This window comes from Vanellus vanellus (genome assembly GCF_965231255.1).
Source record: "Vanellus vanellus genome assembly, chromosome: 20".
NCBI classification, from domain to species: domain Eukaryota; kingdom Metazoa; phylum Chordata; class Aves; order Charadriiformes; family Charadriidae; genus Vanellus; species Vanellus vanellus.
The window spans coordinates 5,338,868-5,360,471 of NC_138925.1; the positions used below are offsets into that span (position 1 = coordinate 5,338,868).

The following is a 21,604-nucleotide window of genomic DNA, read 5'->3' on the forward strand; positions in this document are numbered from 1 at the left end:
GCTAATATTTATAACTGATTGGGACAGTAGATTGTTAGTGTGTGGTTACTTCTAGTGTTGTAACAGGCAGGTTTCTGGATCCCACTAGCAAAACAAAAGTTCCGTATTCAGCAGTCAGTGTAATTTTTGAACAATGTTCTGTTTTGTTTGTTCTGCACTGACATCATTCTACCTACTTAAAAATCACACAGTCATCAGACATCAGGTTTGGTTAATAACAGGATGGCTAAAATTAGCATATTACATGCAATTTATTTTATTGAAAAACCCATCACACGCAACTACATTAAAACCCACTGAAATATAACTGTTTGAAGAACAAAGCTTTATAAAACATCCTATTGAATTTGCAGTTTCTCTAGAATTACACAAAGTGCACGGACACATGCCAGCATCATTATTTAGAAGAATAAACCTAGACTTAAAGTGCAGTTTTACTCTGAAAGGTGAGCACATAAATAGGGTGTTTTCCCATTAGAAAGATCTGCTCTGTTTGCTCAGAAGCATGCTGGTTGACTTGAATCCTGAAAATAAATTTTTCTTGCCCTCTATTCTTGTCAGTCATAAAGACAGTGAGCAATAGAGAAAAGTAGATCTTGTCCATCAATAATACAGTTAACTTCAATCAGTTATGGCAGTTTGACTGCAGAAGTGTCACAGGGGGCATAATTTATCCTTCGGTACCTTTATTACTATTGATGATAAATGATGATGATAAAGCCTCATTATCAAAGGACAGTGTAAGCGTGCCTGAGCTCTAGGGGAAAAAATGGCAGACCAAGCACATTTGATGCAGGAATCGCCAACAAAAAAATTAAGAATCCTTGATGCTACTTTTTGTCACAGTGCAGTTACAGATGCACTTCTAAGTTGTGACTTGATTTTATTACACTAATCTCCTTGGTGATTCTCTGTAGATAGTCACCTTTACAGGCTGGAGCTAGCAGAACACAGATGTTGTAGTGTATGTTAATTGCAGAATTTCATCTGGGGCTCCACGTTTGCATGCTGATGCTAGCTCTGCTGCAGGTTACCAGGTTACAGGTTTTCCCCAATAGTGTCTCGACTCCCCTGCAGGGTTTTAGATGAGCCTTGTAGGCCCTAGGGCCACCTGTGATACTGTGTGTTTGGCTTCTGGCTTCCAGACCGCCCCTAATCTCCTAGGGAAGCCTACACTTCTGCCTCAGCTCTTTGGGGATCCCCTGCCCCAGGAAGGAGGATGACGGGTTGTCACGGTTATGGTCCTGGAACATGGACCTGGTTCTAGACTTGCCCAACAGCATCTAGGCTTCCTGCCCTGAGTCTTACATTCTGATGGATTTGTTGATCTCAAAAATGTGAACAGAGTCATCTTGTGGAGATCGTATGAAAAAGCTGTTGACCCGTTAGGTAGCGTTTTGGAATCCTTGGCGTTTTTAATAAGGCACATAATCCAAATAAAAATGGGATGATGGCAAATAAAGGGAGGTAGAATTCTATCACCATGACATTCACAGTGTCTCTCTAGTTTACATTCATATAATACAGACAATATACTGTTAGATTCAAAACCAGATTTCTAGCATAGAAGAACATTTCACTTATGTACAGTCTTAATATCCTAACATTTCTTCTCAACTCCAGTTACAGAGAACAGTTCTGGCTATATACATTTGGCTCAAAAGTAAAAGCTCATTTATTATTTGAGATAAAGGGACAACTGTCAAAGAATCAGTGCAATGATACTATTCTTAATTTCTATCCATTAAATCAGTGTCTATAAACCTGTTTCTGAAGTACGTCTGTCCTTCCATAAGAAACAGTGCTGAGCTTAATGGAAACAGCTCTGGAAACATGAGTGGAAAAGTAAAGCACAAGGCATTTCTGGGAGCAAATTGCATGACAGCAGACGAACAGGCTGCATATCTGAAAGGAAGCCAACTCAAAGCATGGTATATCTAGCACCACTTCAGCCAGGAGTAAATTTTTCCCTTCCAAGACAGATCTAAATAATTTCTTTGAGTTGCACCACGTGTTGGCAGTTCTTTAAAATATGAGTTATATAGATTTACGATCAGTAAGTGGTACATTTAGAAATTAAATGGCTTTGTCTGTTAAGAGACTGTAGGTTATTAAAAATATTTGTGTTAGTATTTTATAAATAGCAGTCAGAACAGCCTGAGTTAAAACTAATCAGAACATCTTTGTTTTGTTAATTCTCATATGCAAGTGTGAATTCTTATACTTAGTTCATTGCATTGTGAAAAAAAATAGTTAAACGTGAAAACCTTACTGATGGATTCAAAAAAGATTGTATAGGTCCAGTTAATTGAGTGCACCAAACCTCAACAGCAACTACATATGTACTAAAGCCACAGAATTAGCCCACTATTTACTTAAAAAAAAAAACACCAACCAAACAACCCCCCAAACCCACATTTTCTTGTACTAAACTGTAGCTTTTTTCACAGCAGAAAGTAAGTTGGTTGTATAGTGCCTTTTAGTTCTTGGAATTGCTTGCATGTTTCTGTAAGGGAGCCAAGACAACTCCAGCATTCCTATCTTCACTCTCTGAACTATAGAGATTATTTTTTTCTATGTATGCTTGAACTACATCAGGTACTAGGTAACGAATGCTCTGGCCCCTCCGTAGCGCTCTCCTAATCTTGGTGGAGGAAATGTCATTTGTGATCCATTCTTCCACAATGTGAATGTTATTCCTATGTCTCCACAAAATATCAGATTCATAGATGAATTTCTGAACGCTGTTTCCAGCCCTGCTGATGCATACAAGGCCGTGATTTTTCACAATTTCAGTGATGTCCTCCAACTTCCACAGATTGGGGATCCCAAAAGATTCCAGCATGTCACTTCCACAAAGCAATTTAACCTGTGGGACACCTTAAAAAGAAAAATAAATGAGAAACAGGGCTTGGTTTAGGCCACCAGATCTTAGCTGATTTGATGGGGACATTTAATTTCTAGGCTACCTCTCTGTAACGCTGGTTAAGATGAGACAATGGAATGAAATAAAAAAAGATTCAGAGCTTAAAATTTATTATTAGTAGCCTCAATACAGGATTTTTCTGGGAAAAAAAAAAAGGTTTCTGGAGTACTTTTGTTCAAAAGGACTGGAAAATAAACTCTGATATGCTCATTTAGTCTTGGGGTGAATCAGTCACTGTGAGGATCAAGGTAAAAGAAAATATAGAGAAAATTCCAGAATAGCTAAGTATGAAAGGATACTGTAATGCTGTTAAAACTTTATGTGACATTTCATAGAGTTACAGAAGAGGAGCTAGCTTTTATGGGACAGGATACAGAGGGGATTATGTAAAAGAAAGAAAATATGACCAAAAAAAACCCCCATAGACTGTGTGACCTGATTTCAGGGGACTCTCTTCCATAGTATATTTTATAGGGAATCTAGAGAAGCATGTGAATAGAAACCACCTTAAAGTAACGGAAGCAAAATTGAGAGTGCGCCAGATTTGCAGCTTCCAGTAATGTCACAGGGTAGTAGTATATGTAGTAAAATGTAGTAAAACATCTGTCAGCACAATACGAAAAAAGCCTGCCTGATGCTGTTGGTCACTTCTTCAAAATGTTTACCTTAAAACACTGTCAATTAAACAGTAGAATTTGGAAAAGAATTTGGAAGAAGTCAGGCAAAGGTCAAGATTTGCTAATATAAAGAATTAAGACACTCATTATGCAAGGCCATTCAAATGGATGCATAGAATTGTACATGTTGAGCTAAAGAACTAAAATTAAGATCTAAAAGCAATAAGCAAAATAAATGCTACCTAAAATTACAAAGCCAAGTTACGTCTGCTGTATGACATTTTACATTACAATTTAAAATGATCCTGTACCCTGATACATTTTGAATTTCAGGACTTAATCATGTCCTTTCTTCCTCCAGCAACTTATAATATGATCCAAAATTCCCAGCTGTAACTACAATATAGCAAAGTTTCGTAGGTAAAATGGACAGCTCAGACCTGTTTCAGTTCAAAGTTCTCTTATCTTGAGTGTTTTTCATGTCCTCTATATGTTACCCTTACAGTCATCTTGTTACGAAGCCTACTGCTTTATGCTGTGGGATCTCAGGGAATAAACTTATTCAGTGAAATCAGAACCAAGAACTAGCATCAAAAAATTATTCATCAGCACAATTCCCTTGAAATAGCAAGTACTGTTAAGCACTTAATTTGCGAACAGACTTAACTTTTTATATCTGGACTCTGATTTTTCTTTTTAACAGGGTCATGCCTATTTGGTTCCTGTTTCCTCTTCCGTCCCGGCTTTGTTAAAGGTAAAGCAATCTGTAGACTATTAGTGGGATCAGGAGATAAAAGCTTTTCATGATGGTACCTGCAAAACAGATGTATTTCAGGTGTTTTAAAGATGTAGGAGAATATAGGGAAGGGTACAGCCTACTAAATAATCTTTCACTGCTTTCTCCTGCAGTACTTCCACAGACAATCCATCCAAGAACTGATCTGCTAGAACAGGGACTTGTGAGCTGGGTCATAAAATGGTCAAAGTGCAAAGATTCCAAAGCAACAACTACAAGGCTGGTTTGTTTCTTTTTTAATAAAAATTCATTTTAAAAAGAAGAACCTCAGTTAAGTAGCTGTGACTGAAAGAGTAAAAACCATAAAACTTAAAAAAAAGATACTCCAGACAATTCTCATGCCAGCCTTGAAATACAGAAATGGGCAGCAGAGCACAGAGTCAAATGAGGGAAGCTTGTGTAGCGTGTCTACCCTATTCTAGTCTCTTGCCCTTCCTCCTGAGCACCTTTTCAGCACAAAAATTGAATAAAGCCTAAGAAACAATATATCTTAAAATATATCTTTTGGTACGTTTAGGACTAATGGTGCAATTTTTCATTTACAATGCTCATATAAATACAATAGACTTCACTGAGTCTATTCACATGATTTGAGGTTAGCCTGCTATTATTCTAACTTGTTAGAGCTAGCACCATTCCTTATCCTTCTATAGGTTCTTGAGACTTTTTAGGGTTTGGCTGAAGAATACCTTAAAACTTTTAGTGTTTCCAACCACTCACTCTGGCTGCTTTCCCAATCATCAACTTCCACCCAATCTGAGTTTTTTGTAGCTAGTTTTGCCATAGTTACTCGGTGATTTGCACTGATCAGACCTTTCTTCTTATATGCATCACCTACTGGTGAAATTATTCCTTTGATTACTTTGTATTTTCCTGTGGGAAAAACACATCACAAAAGAACATGAAAAGTGGTTGAGCAGATGTTACTTCCGCTGTACTGTGTTTAAACTATTAAATAACCATTATTTACTGCTATCTCTAAGAACACCAATGCTCGCTCTGATAGCCAGCCCCGTGGAAAAGTACGGTATGCTTCTGCCATTGCGCAAGGCAGCATAATTCAAGATTTAGTAAGATATACTAGAAAGATATATTTCTATAAAGAAAAACTATAAAACTCATGCTTTAGCTCATTAAAATTAATAATAAGCAACACGTATGTAAGATGCTTCTCTCATGTTTGGCCTACGTGATTTTGTATGATACCCACAGGCATACTAGCTTCAATATCTAATTAGTATTTCCAAAAATACCTGTCAAAACACTGTCAAACAGGCATTCATATACACAAAATATTCACCTTAACATTTAAGTGTCTAGTTATCAGAGCCGTTCTGAATGACATAAATTACTATTCTACCTGTTTCATGAAAGTAGTCTTTAGCCAGCTCAAACAGCCTTAGATGCATGTTGGTAATGGGATTGAAGGACCCACAGGCCAGCAGGATTACTTCAGTCTTCTTCTCAGGATCTTCCATAGCCATTTCTCACAACTACAGAGCCAAGTGGAGAATGTCGGTGCTAGTCAGCAGCCACTACAAGAAGAGAGGAGATTAAAAAACAATTATTCTTACTTACTTGTGCTGCCAATAAGCAGAAGATTTCAGGATCAAATTGAACAATGTATTTTTCTTCTATCAACATTTGGCCTGTGATTATTCATGTGATACTGCATTATCCAATTTTTAAGAGATTAAAGCCACCGCCTCTAGTTCTTTATGGTTATCCCTGGGTAGAGGTACAACGCAAGGAGGCAAGACGACAGTGGCATTATAGAATCATAGAATGGTTTAGGTTGGAAGGGACCTTGAAGATCATCGAGTTCTAACCCTCCTGCCATGGGCAGGGACACCTCCCACCAGACCGGGTTGCTCAAAGCCCGTTCAACCTGGCCTTGAACACCTCCAGGGATGGAGCTTCCATAACTTCTCTGGGCAACCTTTTCCAGTGCCTTACCACCCACAGACTGAAAAATTTCTTCCTAATATTTAATCTACATCTCCCCTCTTCCAGTTTGAAGCCATTCCCCCTCGTCCTATCACTACATGCCCCTGTAAAAAGTCCTTCCTTGGCTGTCCTGTAGGCCCCTTTAGGTACTGGAAGGCTGCAATAAGGTCTCCCTGGAGCCTTCTCGAGGCTGAGATGTTGCAGAAAGGAGAACAATTCTTCTGTGGGGCTTCAGAAATCAAGAACATAGAGAAAAGTGAGTGTGCTAGGAAGAAGACATATGTCATAGATAAGTGAACCCAAATTTGCCTTGCCCATGTATTGTCATAGCAGCTGCAATTCCCTCTTATATGGAAGAGGAAATGTTTAAAAATGAAATCACCGAAAACAGGCTGCGTGCCTAAAGAGAGAACAGCATACTGCACTCTATGAAGAAAAGCAGCTCATGCAGAAAAACTGCATGAGGAGAGATTATGTGTCCTGATTGCAGGACAAACTTTATTAGAACTTTGCACGTTTTTTAAAATGCCAATGCCATCAACTGCCAAGAGACGCATCTGCAGGGAACTTCCTTCTAAGTAACTTCCTTACTTCTAGTGCTTACAAGGGTGAATAGAACATCCTATGACAGTTCCCAGTGCCGCTACTCTAAATTGCAGTGAGTCTTTTCAGCAAAATCTATAGAACTCACATTCTATTGTATTAAATTCTGAAGGAGAGGAGCATTAACATTTCTTCATTCGGGATTTATTTACATTTTACATACTCTTGGTATGTGGGAAGAGAGCGCCATGGACTAAACATTAAAAGAACCAATCTACTTTGTGTTGCAGAAAGTAAGCAGTAGGTGTAGCAAAGGAACAGATGATAGAAGAATAGTGCATTAAAAAAAAAAAAGATTAGTGAAAGCTGCAATTAAAAAACATTTTTTTCCTTTTTTAAAATACAACAGCACTGTTACAATTTTGAACTTCAGTTTCAGAAAGCTGCATAAGAATTGGTGAAAATAAGGAAGTTTCAATCCTTATCTTTTTCAACACTACATGGATTTTTGCTTCTTGGTGTTCTTTTCTTTCATGGGAATATTCTGGCTTGCCAAGATGGTTTCCCCTAGCCTGGCCCTGAACAAATCAAAACTGGAATATGTTATAGGCCATTCTGCTGTTGCTGCTTGTGAGATGTCTGAGGCATCTGTGTTGAGCACTGAATAGTCTGCCATTGTTTCTACAGCAACATCGCTGCCTGCAAAAACCCCACAAGGTCACCCTCACATTCAGCCTCCTTTACAAAAAAGCTGCGTGATGTTCCCAGCCGCCACAGCGGTGAGAGATCAGCACAGCTAAATCTTGTAACAGCTACTATGTACCAACATCAAATAGCCCTTGAATAAAAGGAAGTCTTGCAAGGCTTCACATTTTGTAAGTGTTAGTACTTTTCTGTACTTTCAAGAGTTTCACCAACTTTTAAAATATTCTTTATTACTGCAGAGTAGCTCAGCATTGGAGGGTTTGGCATCACTTGGCACACAGTCTTCACAGGGGCAGCAGCTACAAGAGTCACTATGGCAACAGGCAAGGAAAGGACTTGGACTTGCCTTTGTAATGTATAAAGCCCTACTTTCTAAAGAAAGTGACTCATGCTGCAAATCTGAAAAGGGTCGATTTCCTCCTTTAAAAAAAAAAAAGCAAGGGCAAAAATAATAGAAATTTTAAGATGAAAATATGCAGTGCCTTTGCTGGAGTAAGTCAAATGTCCTTTTTCATGCTGCTGGCTAATTTTACAGTCTTCAGAAGCAGGCAATTATTGCATCATAAACTCACCTCATAGCGCTTCCTATCTGCGTAAAAATTGAGAATATAAATGTAATTTGTTTGCACATACCCTCAATCTCCTAATTTGCATTGACATCCCCTGTCTAGCACTGCTGTCATAGAAAACACCTGCAGGGTTGATGTGGAGAGTGGAGGGAGCGACAGAGGTCTCGTCTCATGATTACCTGCACTGTTGTGTTATCCTTATAACCAACAGAGCACCGTCAAAGCTGGGGTCTGCTCAGCAGGAAACGACCTTCATATTGCTCTAACTTTTCAGGGAAAGCTATGCAATTTGCACATCCCAGGAGAGAAAAAAGAAGAGTAGGCTCCAGTGATGATTAAAGCCCAGCTGCTGCCTGAGCTGTATATGGAACTATGCCTATTCTGATTGTATAATGACATAAGTAGTTTTGATGAATTACGTATAATTTAGCACTGCTTGACACAACTCTCTAATTATTGCAGATCCAAACCAGCAGCCCAGTTCCCGCGGTACAGAGATGAAAGAGATGCGTACACAGGCAAGTGCTTAGTTTCACAAAACTTAGAACACTCTTAAAATAATTAGTGCTATCTTATGCCAAATACAAAATGAAATATTAGTAAAACCTCCCTACAGAGACTTGAGAAGGGGAAAGAAAGCAAAATGGCCTTCACTCCGATTTTCTGTAAGCGTAGGACATCCTGGATCACTCCCTTCTTCTTCAGAAGGAAAACCAAGGCGCCTGCATGTAATGGTTTACATACGTGCTCATGTATGATCTCATCATGCTTATACATGACCTTACCAATATTTAGTGTGTCCTGCTGGCAGTCCTGCTAGCACTTAGCTGGATTGGACACGGATTTGCTCTAAAACCCATGGAAGTACACCTGCAGGAGGCTTTGGGATGGTTCTGAACACCAACCCGTTAGCTGCTGCGGATAAGCAGGGAATTGTGAGTGTGCTTGGGTCAATCGCACTTATATTAAAGAGGTAAATATTTATTAAGCATGCTTATATACCTGTAGCATATAAATCATTAAATATGAAGTTTACGGTGCGCAGGCTGTCGCCCTCGCCCGCTAAGCGCTCGCGGTTTCGGTCCCTCTCAGCAACCTCCTCCCCACAGCTCCACGCCGCGAGAGGCCTGCACGCTACGGCCCTCGAACGTGCCCGGCGCTGCATCGGGGCGCAGGATCGGGGCGCGGCACAGCCCAGCGAGCCCCCCCGCCGCCGCTGCCGCCCCGCCGCGCGTCCCGCCGCCGCCCCGAGCCGCCCGGCCGCCCGCTGCCGTCGCGCTTACCGCCCGGGGCTGTGCCGCCAGCTCCGCGCTGAGGGGCCGCACTGGGCGGGGCGGCGCCAGCACGCTCCCATTGGCCCGGGCGCGGCGGCGTCGCGCTCTCATTGGCGTGTGTGCGCCGCCGTCGCGCTCTCATTGGTCTCAGCGCGCCGGAAGCGGTGTCGGTGGGAGGCTCTCTCTTCAGTTTGCCCTACGCTCGCGCCCGCAGTGGCCTGCCGCAGGTGAGGCGGCGTTAGGCCAGGGCGGCCGGTGGGGCTGAGGTGGGCCCCGGCGGCCAACGGGGCCGAGGCCGAGGCCGAGGCGGGCGGAGAGGGCGGGCAGGGCGGTCGCGGCCTCCTCCGTCCTGTGTGTGCAGAAGCAGGGCTGGGCGGATTCACCTCCGCGTAGTAGGAAGAGCCGGGCTGGAGCTCTGGCCTCTAGTAGTGCCCGAGTTCCTTCTCGCTTCTCCTCCTTTGGGCCTCCTGCTCTCTCCCCTCGCTCGCACCTTTCCAGCGGGGAGGGTCGCCTCGCCTTGTCCGCGTTGCGGCTGCAGGAGCCGTTGGCCTCAGTGCAAACCTGGTCCGCGGCTGTTGAACCGGTGCGGGACCCGGGGGTGGCCGTGCCCTGGATCGGCTGGCTGGCTGGTCCTGTCTTGTACCCAAGGGAGCGTGAATTTCCTCCTGAGTGCTCTAGTTTTGTACAGCTATTGATTCTAAGGTGTTTGCATGCTTCAGACACCTGCATCCAGGTTGTCGTCTCTTAATAGTTTCCCAAAGGACAGTTGAAGAGCAGAATCTGTTGTTTCATATAGCGGGATTTCAGTAATTGCTGTTCAGTTTCAAGCTTTTTTTGTTTTTATGTGCTGTGGCTCTTTGAGTTATTTGGTGGACTGTCCCTTGCTACAAGACTAATCCTATAGACCCAGGCTAACATTTCTCTATTTCCCCTGCAAGGCTTTCCAAGTGTCTTAGATGTTCCATCATCAATATATTGCATAATTTTACTGGTACTTGGAGCACTTAAAATTTATTTTTAAGTTGTCGATGCCCAACAGTAAAATGTTCTTTCTCCTAGGAGTGTCATGTGAAAACAGAAAATGGCTTCAAGAGGAACAACAGAGACCAGTAAACTAAAACAAAACTTGGAAGAGCAGTTGGATAGATTAATGCAGCAGCTTCAAGACCTGGAGGAATGCAGGTAACAAGAATGATGCTTTCCTCTTGTATGGTAATGTTTTTCTTAAGTGGTTGGCAGAAGAAAGTGATACCTTTCAAAAATCTTGTGTGATTTTTTATTTTGTGTTTTGCTGTGGCTTTATTTTTTTAAAATAGGTAGAATGCTTTTGTTACGTAGTAAAGATTATTTTAACCCCCCTTTTTATTAATATAATTGTATTTATCATCTTGAGGAAAATGCAGGCAGAAATACTCATTACTTTTTTCTTTTTTTCTTTATATTTCAGTGACTTTCTAACTTTTAATAGCTGTTTGCAGAATTAACAATTTTCATATGGGCTTTTTTAATAGCAGTTAGCAAATAGCTTTTGTGTCTATTTTGTTTTGTCTTATAATTAGGGATGTTGGGGTTGTTGTTTTTTTTTTAGTTTGTCTAACATTTTCATGTGATTTGTTTCATGTGATTTTGCGTTAGTTTTTTATGGGCTAATAAAATTTGAGATAGACACTGAATTACCAAGGAAAAGAGTTTTTTTTTCTGTTTTGGTACTTGCACTTAAACATGCTGTATGGTTTTTAGATGCTTTCTCGTACTCCTTGGACAAGTTAGAATTATAGTCAGTATTTTTTTCAAGAACAGTTATAACTGCTAAGGGTTAGTAGTGCCGTTCTTTGAATTGGGCAAGGTTTAGATAGCAGGATCAGTTATTCTTGAATAACTTGATGGTTTTTGCATGAGGAGATGGGCTTTTCAGATAATTTGATTTACCATAGCTTTGAGCAAGACAATCTCACTGCGTATTTTTGTTGAGATCCAAAATACACTTTTAAATACTGCACCAGAGTATCTCATAGTTGTCAGGGCATTATTAATACAAGTGACTTCATACAAACACTAGAAGTGCATGGGTGGCTAGAAGGTGGTGCAAAACCAAGAAAACTACATATGCATTGGCTAAATAACAGCTCAGGGGGCTAGAGGAGAATAGTCTGAAGTGATGTGAGTATTTTCATTGCTCTCTGAGGAAGCATGCTTCATGGTGTACCCTGATGTCCTTTCTTTTACGTTGCGTCTCAGGTTTAGTCCTATGAATTAATGTGTCTTGTTGGATCCTCTCTAGAGAGGAGCTAGATGCAGATGAGTATGAAGAGACCAAAAAAGAAACTCTAGAACAACTGGGTGAGATCAACGACTCACTGAAGAAGATTATGTCTGGAGATATGACTTTGGTGGACGAGCTCAGCGGGATGCAACTAGTAAGGATGATGTGTTACTAAAAATAGTTCACGTTCTGCCTGGACTCAGTGAAACAGGAAATACGTACAAGTGGTTTGTTATAGTTTTTAGACGCTTGTGTGAAAGCTAAATCTATGTATCTATTGTTTTTATTATTTAATGTATGTATAAATATAAAAACTTGGTTAGGTTTCTTTATTTGAAAAGGAAAAGAAATTGAAGAAATATAACCATAACACTAGAAAAAAAAACGTGGGAAATTGCAGAGACTAAATATATCGGGTCACTAATATTAGAAAATAACATAAAATAATACAAATTAATATAAAAGGTGTGAGAGACAATTCAGGACAATACATGTTGTGAGAAGTAAAGTTCATGCCTGTTTGTTAGAAGGCATAATGAGAGCATTTCCCGTGCTCTTATTGCTGATTTTTATTTCAGAGATTCATACCAGTCCAAGTGAAAAGGCTGTAGGAGTGACTGTGTAGCTTCAAGTTCTTTTACTGAATTGAACTTATTTTATGCTGACTTCTAAACTTTTGATCTATTTTCTCTCTTTTCAGATGTTTAGCTAGAGCATTACTTGTTAATTTTGAGCCATATGTTTTAGGGTGTTGTTTCCAGAGAGATCATGATTTGTCCAAACGTAACTGTGGTGAGATTTAATCATAATAATTTTTATACTCCATAGAGAATTTTGAGTAACAGTAGGAGATTTGCCTCATCATTTATATTATGCTTACTCTTAGAAGAGCTTTAATCATCAGTGTGGGCATTAAAACTGCTAAAGATAGCATAGCACATCCACTTGTGATGTGCTAATATCAGGAAGATGTTGGAAATGATTACAAATTAAAACCTGTACTGTAATGAAAAGTTTCATAGCTCTTTCTCAGTGTAGTTGCACTAATCAGTGGATTTTTTCAAGCCCCGCATAAAGGTCATTAATTTTTTTAATCTTACTTCCATGATTATGCAAAAAAATGAAAGCTCTCTTTATCAAACGATGCAGAGGATACTAATGATGCTTTCCAGCCTTCATTAATCTTATGCAGCTATAGCTTGTGACTGCTATTAGTTTTGGTTATTCTTGCTCTTTTCCTTGTAGGCAATACAAGCAGCCATCAGCCAAGCATTTAAAACTCCAGAAGTAATTAGAATGTTTGCAAAGAAGCAACCAAGGCAATTGAGGACAAGGTTGGCAGAGGTGAAGGTTTCTGTTTTACTGTAAAAACTGTTTATTTGAGCTAGACTGATTTTAAATATGTAATGATTGCAAGAAGAGAACCAAGTGTGTTAGAAACCTTAGTGGCAGCATCATAAGGAGATAGAGTTGTTATCTTTCAGAATTTGTTCAGTTTTAAATGTTTGTTGAGGTAATGGGGACAACAATGTGTATTTCTTGAATTATCTTCTGTCTTGCTGCTTCAAAAGAAAAATGTGATTAACAGGTAGTGATCTGAGTATAACTGCAAATAGAAAATCTGAAGAGTATGAATCTGTAATTGCATTGAGGGGCTCAAGAGTGCAGTCAGTGTTTCAGAGATCTAGACCGAGCTTGAGATCCAGATAAAGTGAAATGAAATGTGATTCCTCCATGTATCAGTGATATGTGAATCCATAATTTTGAATGAACAGCAGTCGTTGATTGAAAGAGCGTTCAAGTTTGGAGAAATCAAGAATGCTAAGGTTAGATGCAGAGAGTATTTGCAGAATGGCCATAGAAACTTCACAGCCGTTTTTTAAATTATGGGCACCCTTACCTTCATGGGTACCATGCTTACTGATAATATTTTTAGGCTGTTGCATTGCTCATGCTGTTGTGTTGAGTGAAACTAATGGGTAGTTATATATTTTGAGTTATTTTTCCCCCTGGTGTACAGATGGACAGAGACTTAATGGTTGGGAAGTTGGCACGAGACCTGTACACACAGCAGAAAGTGGAAATCCTGACTGCCCTCAGAAAGCTTGGTGAGAAGGTAAGGTGTTGGTATGATAGTTAGGTGACTAGAAGTGCCTGTCTTTATATTGAAGGGGAATTTGAAATCATTAAAGTAAGAAATTGCAACTTTGTTTATGAGCATATGATAAAAAGCAGCTTTTGTAATACATAAATATCCTTCCATTTTAATGCTAAGCTTTCTGAATCACTCACTAGTGCACTAGTATTGTGAATTTACATAAGGCTGTTTCTACTTTAAAATGCTTTCTTTGGTGGGTCATATGAACAAGTCACATAAGCTGTTACAAGTTGATATTTATAAAAGCTACAAAACAAGTCTTTTACTGGCTAACTACCACCTGCCAGGAACCATCCAAGACTTTTGATGTACACTGAGCTTTACTTTTGTATTGGTGATAATACCTACCTCTTGGTGTAAGATAAATAAATTGGAGAGGTGAATGATAAACTGATTGTTTCCCCAACGAATACATCACTGGCAGAACAATCCCTGGTTTTTACCACTAGAGGGAGGAAGAGAAATTATTTATTTTTGTTGATGGTATATGAAGAAAATGGGTTGCTGTGTATCTCTATACTTAAACTTTCTTTGGAAAAGATCAAGTGCAGTACTTAAAGGAGCTGCATTCCAAGTAGGTACTATTAGCAAATGCTTCCTCTCAGAAAATTTTTATTGCGTGACTGTCAGAGACAAAAATGTTTTGGAAATTTTTTTTTCACATTGCATGGTAAATATTATGTATTTGTCTGCACAATACTGCAAAATGTTAAGTAATTAGATGCTTGCTTGCAAAAGCAGGTAACATACTTTTTCCTTCATTCCAACATCATTCTGAATGTCTGTATCTGATTTTTATATTTTTAATAAATAAACTGACGCAAACACTGTGGACAGTTTGACACAGTTACGCTTTGCTTTAATAAGGGTATATATCTGAGGCTACTTAATTGAGCGAGTTTTAACTTAGAATATCTGAACCTTCCAAATTTAGGTTACTACTTCATTATTGTAAATATTTTATGGGCGTCTGTCACAAGGCATCAGAGCACATACATAAATGCAAAATATACATGAGCAAATGGTGTTTTAAAAGAAAAGAACCATTTCTAGGTCACTGGCTCTTAACATGGTCAAAACTGGTAGTGAGTGTATATTTTTGCCTTTTTAAGTAGATGATATCAAGCAAGCTCATTGCTGAATTGACCACATGACAAAAAGTAATTGACGTCCTTTGGACACTTTTTGGTACAGAGGTACAGTGGGAGCTCTTCATCAAAAATTATCACTGGAGGTCAGCTTGAAACTTAGTGGTACATGTAAAGGCATGTCTGGTGTCACATATGTTGTCCTCTGGGCTGACAGGCGCCATTGAGAAAAAATTCAGTGGTAGAGGGAATAGCTTGCATTTTTTGCTTTGGCTTTTAATATATTGGATAACACTGTCTCTTAAAAAACTGCAAATTGACAATCGCTATAACCTGTCATAATTCATGTGTACGCCTGTGTAGACAGTGGGAATTACAGTAGTGGGAATATGCACAGTTAAGGTACCAGCTTCACAGTTTTGGCCTCTGATTTAGCTCACACCAGATGATGAGATGTTCTTGTCAGTGAATGCTGGTACAGCCCTCAGCCAGTTTGAGAGAGTCTCCACTGACCTTGGTAAGTTTTCATTCTCATAACTTTCTTTGCCTTATTGAACACTGATTAATAGTGATTCCCCTGTGAAAGAGAAAACACAAACAAAAGATTCATGCCATTAAATTTTGATGTACGTTTCTGTTTTATTAACAATGAAACTGATACACTATCCATGAGGAAAAAGTAATGCAGCAAATAAATCCAGTGATGCCAAGTGTTGCTGATAATGCTGAAGGCTTGAATGGTCTGTCCAAGCAGAGATACCGCTCTTACAGTTAAACACAGATCTTTTTTGTGTTAATGACTCTCTTCAGGAGAGCCTTTTCCTCTGTTTGCTGCAGAGAATTCAGCAATTATTGGCACATTGTCAAAATACAGCTTTATAGCACTCGCTCTTCTTGCCATGCTTATCATAACTTTAATCATATTGAAAAGACCAAACGTTCAGTTATAATATGCATTAAATAGGCCCAACAGTTCATTCTAGCATTACGGTTAGAGCTGCGATGAAAGAACTATGAGTGGCGGGAATGTGCCAGACTACGTCAGGGTAGAAATAAACTGTCTCTGTGACCTACCTTTCAGTACTCCTCTTCCTGAGAGTGTAAGCAAGGTAAGAACCAAAGGGTACTTTGTTAGAAGCTCGCTGTGTGTGTGGTGGGTTGACCTTGGCTTGGCTGGCACCAAGTGCCCACCAACCTGCTCTCTCATTCCCCCTCCTCAGCAGAACAGGGGGAGGATATAAAATGAAAAACTCATGGGTTGAGATAAAAGCAGTTTAATAAAGAGAAGCAAAGGCTGTGCAGACAAGCAAAGGAAAACAGAAAGATCTGTTCTCTACTTCCCATCAGCTGGTGATGCCCGTCGACTTCATGGGAAGTAGGGCCTCAGTATGTGTAGCAATTCATTTGGAAGACAAATGGCTTAATAAAACATTGCCCACCTCCTTTCTCCTAGCTCTTATTGTCAAGCGTGGTGTCATATGGTGTGGACTGTCCCTCTGGTCAGTTGGGGTCAGTTCTCCTGGGCTGTGTTTCCTCCCAACCTCTTGCCCACCCTAAGCCTACTGGCCTTTTGGGGCCAGATAGCCTTGGTGCAGTGCCAGTGTGGCTCATCTAGCCAAAACATTGGTATGTTATCAACACCGTTCTGGTAACAAATACAAAGCAGGGCACTAGGAGAGATGCTGTGGGGAAGGTTAACTCCGTCCCAGCCAGGCGCAACACAACGTGGTTGGTTTCAGACCTGTCAAGCCAGTGTGTCTCTTTTTTTTTTTTTTTTTTTTTTTTTTTTTTTAAATTAGGTCAGGTGTTCTAGTTTTCAAAATGTAGGTTTGATTTCTTTTGATCTCAAATGTTTTACTTTATTTAACTTGTATATAAGGAAATTCACAATTGCTACTAATACTTACTGAAAATGTGTTTTTCTCTCATAGGATCAGGAGACAAAGTCTTTGCTCTAGCAAGTTTTGAAGTAGAAAAGGCAAAACAATGAAGAGGTGCGTGAGGCTTGTGTCTCTCCAGTTATCAGCAGCACTGGACTTCTGTCATATTGCATTTGTTTTTTCTATTTTTAACGTGTGAAAAAAAAGAAAAGCAAAAACAAACCGTAAACCTCCTGAGTTCTTAACCAGAAGATACAGAGTAAACAGCCTTAAGTGCACTTTGGAACCTTGGTGTCTGTACCCTTTAGTAACATAAGCTCTGAGGCTGAACACTAAGTGGTACTCTAAAAACAAAAGCATGGTATGACTGTCTTTGGAAAGAATCAGCTATTTTGAACTTTTCTGAATGTGTGTTTCTCTAACTATTAAAATGTAATCTTTTTGCATGTGGTTGTACCAAGGAGATCTTTTCCAGGAACAGTCCTAACGAGTGAGTGGTTTTTTGGGTGATTCTTCCAAGTTGCTCTCAAGTTGTCTTAATTTTTGTCTGGACTCCCTACTAAGTAGTTTGTACTAGGAATGCATTGCAGCTTTGAAAAATTGACATAGTTTATTTGAAATGCCATCTTTCTACAAACTGTTTGCAGAAGAACCAAAATGAGACTGTATGCTGATCATTGGCCCTGAGCTGCTTGTTTGCTGTGCACATGAATGAGCGCCATTGTGTCCTAGCCTTGACTGTCAAACAATGGAAGCCCTGTAGGGAGGCTTCTGGAGTAATTTAACCTCGTGTATTGAAATGACGGGGGAATTGCTAGGAAATAGCAATGAGAAGCCTTTTTTGTGACCTCTTACTTAAGCTCTGGGTGTATAACTACATGCTACTGTTATTTCCCAGTATGACTGAGATAGCATGAAATAGCTTGCAAGTAGAAACAAGTTTAAAAAGGAGAGAAAAAGCTCTCTTTATATGATAGATACCAGTGTTGCTCAGTCTAGTTATCAATGGTGGTGCTGTGGAGAGGGGAGGGTCTGGGCCTCCACAGAGAAGTTGGAATCCTGAATAATCTCTGGGTGTAGGAAGATTTAAAATCTCATATTGTTGAGTTTTCAGTTCTGAGTGTAGAGAAAATAGTTGGGGTTTTAGATGTGTGTGTAACTTCCTGATAAACTATTTTTTGTAAAATCGGTATTAGGGACCTTATTCTTAAAGTACTGACAGCTTCACACTTGAATTCAGTACTTGTTAGAATTTTGTCTGAGCTAATTGGAAACCTATATTGCATTAAGAATTTTGTCAGCTTGAGGAATGTGCATTTCAGGTCTGCTCTCTGCTTGGTATATACTGAGGTGCTGATCTAATGATTTTGGCAACCAAAAAAGCATTTCTTAATTAAATTTCATACCTGTTCCCCTTCTTATTTTACCACTACCTAGAGAAAAGAATATGGATAGAAGCCAAAAACACTTCTGTGGTCACTTTAGATATTAATAATTGTATCTTTTTCCTCTGAACAGAAGGAGGAGAAAAGCTTGATGTTTCTTTGAGTGTTGCTTTGTCTGAAACTAGAAGCAGTAAATCCCAAGTTCTTTAACACAGTTGTAGCTGCATGTAGACACACCTATTCAGCTTACAGCTTCTAGCTGTAAAAAAAAAAAAAAAAAAAAAAAAAAAAAAAAAAGCCAAAAAGTAAAACTTCATGCAAAAAAAAAAAAGTAATTTCCCTCTATATCTGTGCTAAAAGGGTTCAAACATTAGACAGTTTTGGGTCCTTTGGACTGTATGTTTTAATAGGGAGTTAACACTTCCGTTCTTTGGAGAGCTTCAGAAGTGGAGGAAGCGTTATGAAATCTCATTGGCAAAAGGAGCATGTGGCTGTGAGCATGTTGGCGTGCTATTATTATCTGGCACCCCTCAGAGAAAGTGTGACTTGCCAGTCACAGATACAGTCATTTCCCCTTCCCATAAGGTGGGGCAGTAATGTATCAAGAGAAGAAAGCTACCATTTTGCTGCTTAAACTCCACAAATTATCTGTTTTTCTAAATGATAAATTTATTTATCTTTAAATGAGAGCAAAGTACAATAACCAAATGCCACAGTGGTTTATACTAACTCTCCAGAAAATGACATTAAAAAGAGGTTAAAGAGAGATCTCTACCTATATTGCTAAAGTGATAGCTGTAGCTGGTTTTAGTGATATTTTTTGACAGTGTATCTTATATAAGTTTTAAGGTATGTTTCTGAACTGATCTGTAAAATCTGATAACTGCCATAACAGTAAGTTGCTGGAAAGGAAAGGATGGTGATAATACTGGGAAGATGAGTAGAATTCCTAGGGAAAAAAGTGATCTGCTTCCATCTTGTTAGTGCTTTGGATTTTAAAAATGAAGAAATACATGTATGGAAAGGATGATACTGAATTCTTTTGGAGTTAGTTATGATGTATAAACCAACATTTAAACCCAAATGTTCAGTAGATTCAGTTCCAGTTTATGGTGGCACGACTGTACTTGGCAAGAGTGGAGTTGGACCTGCATTTGTCAGCAGTGAAGGTGATCCACTGTTGTGAGGAATCCTGCGTTTAATGGAGTAGAACATCTGTGTTTTACCTGTCATATATGTCTTCAGCTTTTATAGCTAGACTTGAGCTTCAGTGAGAACTGCCATTAAATTGAGTGAGTAGAATGGAAATAGTCTTAAATTTAGACAGCCTATTGCAATGTTAATCTTGGTGTCGCATAGCAGTAGTCACTTAGAGACTCAGTGGGTAGTGTAGACTATAAACAGGAAATTAACATGATCAGTTCTAATTTAGATTGGATCATACTCTATAATATAGGGTATTATAAATACCCTATAAATGAGCAAGTTTGTCTAATTGTGAACTAGGACTATAGTAGAGTAAACCAGAAAATGTGGGGTTTTAGAATATATTTTTCTTTAATAGATGTCCTTTTGAAATCTAGTATTTTAGAAATGAAAGGATACACAGTATAGACAGCATAATTTCTGTCTTTCACTGATGGAACTTTTTTCTCCTTTTTAAAGCAGCTTTTATTTAGAGGGGATCTTTTGTCCATTATATCAGAACTATTTTGCTGTCTGGGACAGTATTATGTTCTGTGACAAAGGCTGATTGCAGCTTTATAGCTGAGAGCAGCTTATTAAAAGACGTTATTAGTCTAAAATTATTGAAAACAAAACAGTCCATGGGGACTGTAGCTGCCTTCTTTTCCTTTCTGCTCATTACTGGTGCTAACTCTTCTCCCGCCGCACCCCCCAGCCTGCTTGCAGCATTAGTATGCAAATTAAATCTCTCAGCACTACCGCAGATCACGTTATGTTTACAGTACAATAATATGGAAATCTTTTTCCCTGTAGTTTTAGAGAGGTGTACATTTCCAGGAGAAACTTTTTTTTATTGACTTACAAATATTTCGTGATTTTTTCAAAATTTCAGTCTTGTAGCAGTAGTAAAATTCCTGTTAAATTGATCCTTGACTGAATATCTTTTTAATGTTGTGCTGCTTCTGCTCTTGAAAAGGTCTCTTGTGATTTAGATGGACAAAGATGAGATTGAGGTCCACGACCAATATTATTTCAAGGTTCAGTATGTCAGGCCAGACTTCCCTTCTCAGGAGTTGTGAAGGGGCAGAAAGCATAGCTTAATTTTCTGGCTGGATATGCCTTGGCTATAAATGTGATTTCACAAGGAAGCTGTTGCCAATATGAAGCTATTCGTATGTTGACCCTAGCAAATAGTTATTTAAGTAACCCACTTGAAGTGGTTAGAGTAATTTCAGAGGCATAGTAAGTTAATTGGTGTGCTGTGCTAAATATTTTGCTAAATAATCCTGGGATGTACTTCCACTATTGTATCAAACGTTTCTGCGGGGGCTGGAAAAAAAGTCCATAATCTATTTATTACAGTAGTCATTTGCTCAAATAAAAACTGGTAACAAAAGAACAACTCCTAAATGAATGCATGGGTTTGTGGTTTGACATACAAGCTTGTGATGTTTGAGTTCCATCCCTGGTTTGGTATTAGACCCAGGCAGATCACTTATTCTCTACACATCTTTCTCTCCTGGAGTAAAATACAGATTATGATACTTGAATATTGAGTGCTATGAAGTTGTTATTGATCATACATTGCTTTGAAGATTAAAAGTGCTTTGTTTTTTGTTTATCATTTTACTTCTGAAATAAGAATTGTAAAGTACAGTAGCTTTAAACACATCAGCAAAGTTGCCCAGAGTTCTTTTTGGCCATATATAACCTCCCTTTTTTAATCTTCTTTCTCTATAGGGTGAATCTAGTGATTGTACTGATCTAAAAGAAAAATTATTAGAGAGAAAATTGAAGCTTCAGATGCTCTGTCTCTCTTTCTTTTGTCTTTGTCTCCTTGAATTATTTCCCTTCTTTGATCTTGAATGGAAAAGTAGCAAATTATCTTTGTCTTAAAGGAAAAATACAAGATTTCTTAAGAGATGCCTTAGTTCATCATATTACCGTGCCTGTTAAAATCAAATTAATTTTGATAGAGAAGTCTGTATTAATGATAACCTATCGACCAGGCATATGAGGCCATGTCATTAGTGACTGAAATGGTAGGCAAATTAAAATATAACCATTTGTTTTGGTTTTTATTATGGACATGCCCTTCCTATATAAGGACAAATATAATTTTTACATTGTAAAGAAATAAAAGTCAGCCTGCAGCATCTTTTAGTTTCCATTGTTTCTAAAATATCCTCACTGAGTTCTGGGGAGGACTTTTCTATGATGGAAGTAAGCTCTTATTTCAATTCTGTCTTCTTAGCTACCCATGAGAGA

The 21,604-nt window shown here is 39.0% G+C and overlaps 2 protein-coding genes across 3 annotated transcripts; one reads left to right on the top strand and one right to left on the bottom strand.

Annotated features, from left to right (window-relative positions):
- Positions 1 to 2,058: 2,058 nt before the first annotated feature.
- NMNAT1 (nicotinamide nucleotide adenylyltransferase 1) lies at positions 2,059 to 5,823 on the bottom strand (the record flags this gene model as incomplete). The annotated part of the gene is made up of 4 exons (XM_082493461.1): positions 2,059 to 2,880; positions 4,211 to 4,356; positions 5,029 to 5,212; positions 5,700 to 5,823. 4 exons carry the CDS (start codon positions 5,821 to 5,823, stop codon positions 2,480 to 2,482), a joined length of 855 nt encoding a protein of 284 aa, XP_082349587.1. The 3' UTR covers positions 2,059 to 2,479.
- Positions 5,824 to 9,593: 3,770 nt separating this feature from the next.
- LZIC (leucine zipper and CTNNBIP1 domain containing) lies at positions 9,594 to 17,220 on the top strand. 2 transcript variants are annotated; one of them, XM_082493653.1, is made up of 7 exons: positions 9,594 to 9,604; positions 10,437 to 10,559; positions 11,659 to 11,794; positions 12,886 to 12,984; positions 13,661 to 13,756; positions 15,322 to 15,403; positions 16,818 to 17,220. In XM_082493653.1, exons 2-7 carry the CDS (start codon positions 10,459 to 10,461, stop codon positions 16,874 to 16,876), a joined length of 573 nt encoding a protein of 190 aa, XP_082349779.1. In that variant the 5' UTR covers positions 9,594 to 9,604; positions 10,437 to 10,458; the 3' UTR covers positions 16,877 to 17,220. The 2 variants fall into 2 exon arrangements, with proteins under 2 accessions (XP_082349779.1, XP_082349778.1); XM_082493652.1 differs by lacking the exon at positions 9,594 to 9,604 and having other exon boundaries at positions 10,422 to 10,559.
- The last annotated feature ends 4,384 nt before the right edge of the window (positions 17,221 to 21,604 follow it).

Bases quoted from the DNA above. Each gene is read 5' to 3' on its own strand.
- LZIC (XM_082493653.1), top strand. From the start codon at position 10,459: ATGGCTTCAAGAGGAACAACAGAGACCAGTAAACTAAAACAAAACTTG. The intron at 11,795-12,885 runs GTAAGGATGATG...TTTTCCTTGTAG, and splicing joins AGCTCAGCGGGATGCAACTA to GCAATACAAGCAGCCATCAG. The intron at 13,757-15,321 runs GTAAGGTGTTGG...CCTCTGATTTAG, and splicing joins TCAGAAAGCTTGGTGAGAAG to CTCACACCAGATGATGAGAT.